At 56.8% G+C, this 3,128-nt stretch overlaps 1 protein-coding gene across 1 annotated transcript in view; it reads left to right on the top strand.

The window, feature by feature from the left end:
• Positions 1–1,515, top strand: part of LOC108294847 (N-lysine methyltransferase KMT5A-like) — a 4,540-nt gene extending 3,025 nt beyond the window's left edge. The window contains exon 2 of the mRNA XM_017516839.2: positions 1,277–1,515. Coding sequence (XP_017372328.1) covers positions 1,277–1,515 — 239 coding nt within the window. The remainder of the gene's footprint in view (positions 1–1,276) is intronic.
• The last annotated feature ends 1,613 nt before the right edge of the window (positions 1,516–3,128 follow it).

Raw genomic sequence — 3,128 nt, 5'->3', positions numbered from 1 at the left:
CCAAAAAAAAAAAAAGAAGAAGAATGAGGTCATCTTTGACATCTTGATTCCTTGCCCCAGAGGCAAGAGAGCAGGAAAGGGACTAGATTGTCACCAAGAATTAAAACAGGCCTTTAAAATAAAGTCCAGAATCTTTAATTATGGGTGGTAGAATATACTGTTAAGAACTTTAGGTGAATTATTGTAAATTCCATTTAGTAAATATGACTGAACTGAGTCTCAGGCTGGGATGGGGTGTCTGGGGACTTCCTGGTCCTGGTCCTTATTTCTCTAGGCAACTCCAAGCCTTCCACATTTCTCCAGAGCCCCAATCCCGCTCTGACGTGCACACCCACCTGGTGTGGGGGCCCCCAACCACCCTGTGCCCTCTCAGGGCTGTGGCTCTGGCTGCATGCTGGGAGGATGGGGTCCTTGCTTGTCTTCCTCAGGGCAGAGGAGTCACAGGAGAAGCAGGTCTTTCTTTTCTTAAAAATGGTCTCTTGAATAACGTCCCTGTGTGTTTTTGTTGATGGGTCCCTGTCCCATCAAGGGTGAAGATGGGGACAGGTGGGGAGGGTGGTGAGGACCGCTTTGCCATGGTGGGACGTGGTATGTGACAAGAGGGAGAAGAGCCCTGAGGCCCACACGTGGGAGTGGAACCGTGGATGTGTGAACAGTGACTGGTGAATGGCAGGGACCAGCAGGGCCCTCAGGTCTCTGGACCGTGGTGGAGTGTGTGGCCTGTGACCGGGAGAGGCACGAGGGGATGGCACTGTGGTCCCTACACAGTTACTCGGTAAAGACCATTCACTCCAAGGAGCCAGGGCCTCCGGCTAGGCCCTGGGCTCACTAATGGGGGGACTCAGCAGCTGGGTCCTCTCTGGCCCAGCAGAGTTCCTGAGCAGGGACCTTTGCATGGTCTCGGCAGGTGCTTCCTCTCCGGGCTCCCCCGATGGATAATGCAAACCTTCTCCCTCCTGGGCCTGCAGCGTGAGCCCAGCCCAAGCCCCGGGGCTCAGGGAGGGCTGGGCAGTCCCAGACAGAAACGCATCTGCAGAAGCAGCCCCTCCTCTGGAGAGGGTGGAAGGAAAGGAGGCATGGGCATTCCCACCCCATGCTGGGGTCAGGGGCTGAGTCCACCGGCCTGGGCTGCTCTCCTCGTGCTCCTCGCTCACTGCACAGGTCTGGCAGGCCTTGAAGACCAGATTTCAGTTCCCAGCTTGTGTCAGCTCCTGCGCCTCAGACCCCCTGAGCCTTACACTAGTGTGTGCCCACACTCACCCGTCTGCGCCTGTAGGCTCCCTCTCCTGGCCTGTGCTGACTTGGCCACTCCCTGCCTGTGCATCCCCGGGGGTGTCTCAGGCTCACCTGCACCCTGTGCTGACTCAGCCACTCCCCACCTGTGCGTCCCCGGCGGTGTGTCAGGCTCACCTGCACCCTGTGCTGATACGGCCGCTCCCTGCCTGTGCGTCCCCGGGTCATCTCCTCACCTGCACCCTGAGCAGTGGCTTCCATGTCGGTGACTGTATGACATGATGGGACACCTCCCTGGTTCCTCCTGAGATACGACCCAGAACTCAGGCAAGTACCAGGGCTCCGGCTGAGTCTGATTTTCACTGAGCTACCACTCTTGGCAGTGGAAGCTGCTTTAGCTCCTCACCGTGTTGACAAAAAGTGTGTAAGACAAAACCCCTGGACCCAGAGACAGTGGCTGCGGGTGTCTTTCCACTAACTTCTGTGGAGCCCCTGAGGAGCCGCCTGCCTCAGTGAGACATGCCCACGAGCAGGAGAGAGACAGGCAAACAGGTAGTGCCTGATCACAAGGCAGCCTCGGGCATCTGAGGAACGCACAGACGGACCAGGCAACCCAGCCCAATGCCCAGCCCTCTAGGATCTGGACTAAATTAGTAGGAGTCAGAACTGTTTTCTGTGCCTGGAAATTCCGATCAGTACAGCCACATCCATCCGCACATGCGCTTCAGCATCTGATTCCGCACAGGGAGCCTGGTGTGTCCAGTGATGCGTCCAGGGCTGACACGTCGGCACTCACCCTGCACAGGGACACACTCTCCTCTGTCCCAGCCAGACGACACGTGAGGGGTACATGGCCACTAACCACCCTCACTGCAAACAGCCCCCAGACTCACCCTCCTCTTCTCTCCATGGCCGCTGCCTTCCTCAGGCCTCTCGCTGTCTCCTAAGGCTCTCGGGTCTTAACCCAGCTCCACGTGCCCCTGCTCCTGCTGTGGGTTCCCTTCTCCAGGGACTCCTCTCCAGGGAGGATGATCTCCAGGCATCAGAGCAGCCCACGGCCCTTCACAGGATGACTCCTCCTCCCAGCCCCGTGGCCAGGCTCTCTGCTCTGCACCCTAGGCCAATCTCGTTAATAAGACAGTAAATTCTTGCTGATTTCCTACAAATGCTGTGTTCCTCCAGCCCGAGAGTGTTTGCAAATGGAGGCTGTTGATGCATTTCTTCTTTATTATTTCTCTTTTTTCTTTCTTTTTGTCTCCTTTCCAATGAACTAACCTCCCTGGGAATTGCCTAAGGCCCTACACAAGGTGAGAAGTGGTCTCAGCAGATGGAGGGTGGGCAGCGTCTCTTAGTGCAGGGCGCTGTTACGTTTTAGCTCCGCAATTAGTTTTCCTAGAACTCCCAGGACAGCACCTCAGCCACACAAACCATTTGGCACAGGCCCCTGAAGTCGCTTGCATGAGTCCTTTTACAATATAAAAGCAGAGAATCTCTCCTGGTTACCCACTGAGTGACAGCTGGTGATGGCAGGGCATGGTGGGCATGGCTGTGGTGCGGGGAGCAGGAAGGTGGGTCTGTGAGGTCCCCGCTGCCCTGGGCTTCCTGAGACCCGAAGTCCCCACAGCTGTGGGTCTTGTGCCTGCAGCCCACACCTGCAGGGAAGACAGCGGATGGTGTCTGACACTCTGTGGGACCTGGCACTCTGAGGAAGGGGAATTGTGAACATTGGCTCATCTGCTCTACATTCCTCCTCCCTACCGAAAACATAAACTGCTCCGAGACAGGTCTCACAGAGAAGAACCAGCCCAGAGACGGATGTGTGTGGAGAGCTGCCCTCTGGGTGTGGGGAGGTGCTGGGAGGAACGGAGGCCACTCACACCTGCCTTGGAGGGAAC

This window comes from Cebus imitator, unplaced genomic scaffold (genome assembly GCF_001604975.1).
Source record: "Cebus imitator isolate Cc_AM_T3 unplaced genomic scaffold, Cebus_imitator-1.0 Scaffold607, whole genome shotgun sequence".
Classification (NCBI taxonomy): domain Eukaryota; kingdom Metazoa; phylum Chordata; class Mammalia; order Primates; family Cebidae; genus Cebus; species Cebus imitator.
Note: the sequence above shows the minus strand (reverse complement) of the source record. Positions and strands in the feature narration are given on the sequence as shown.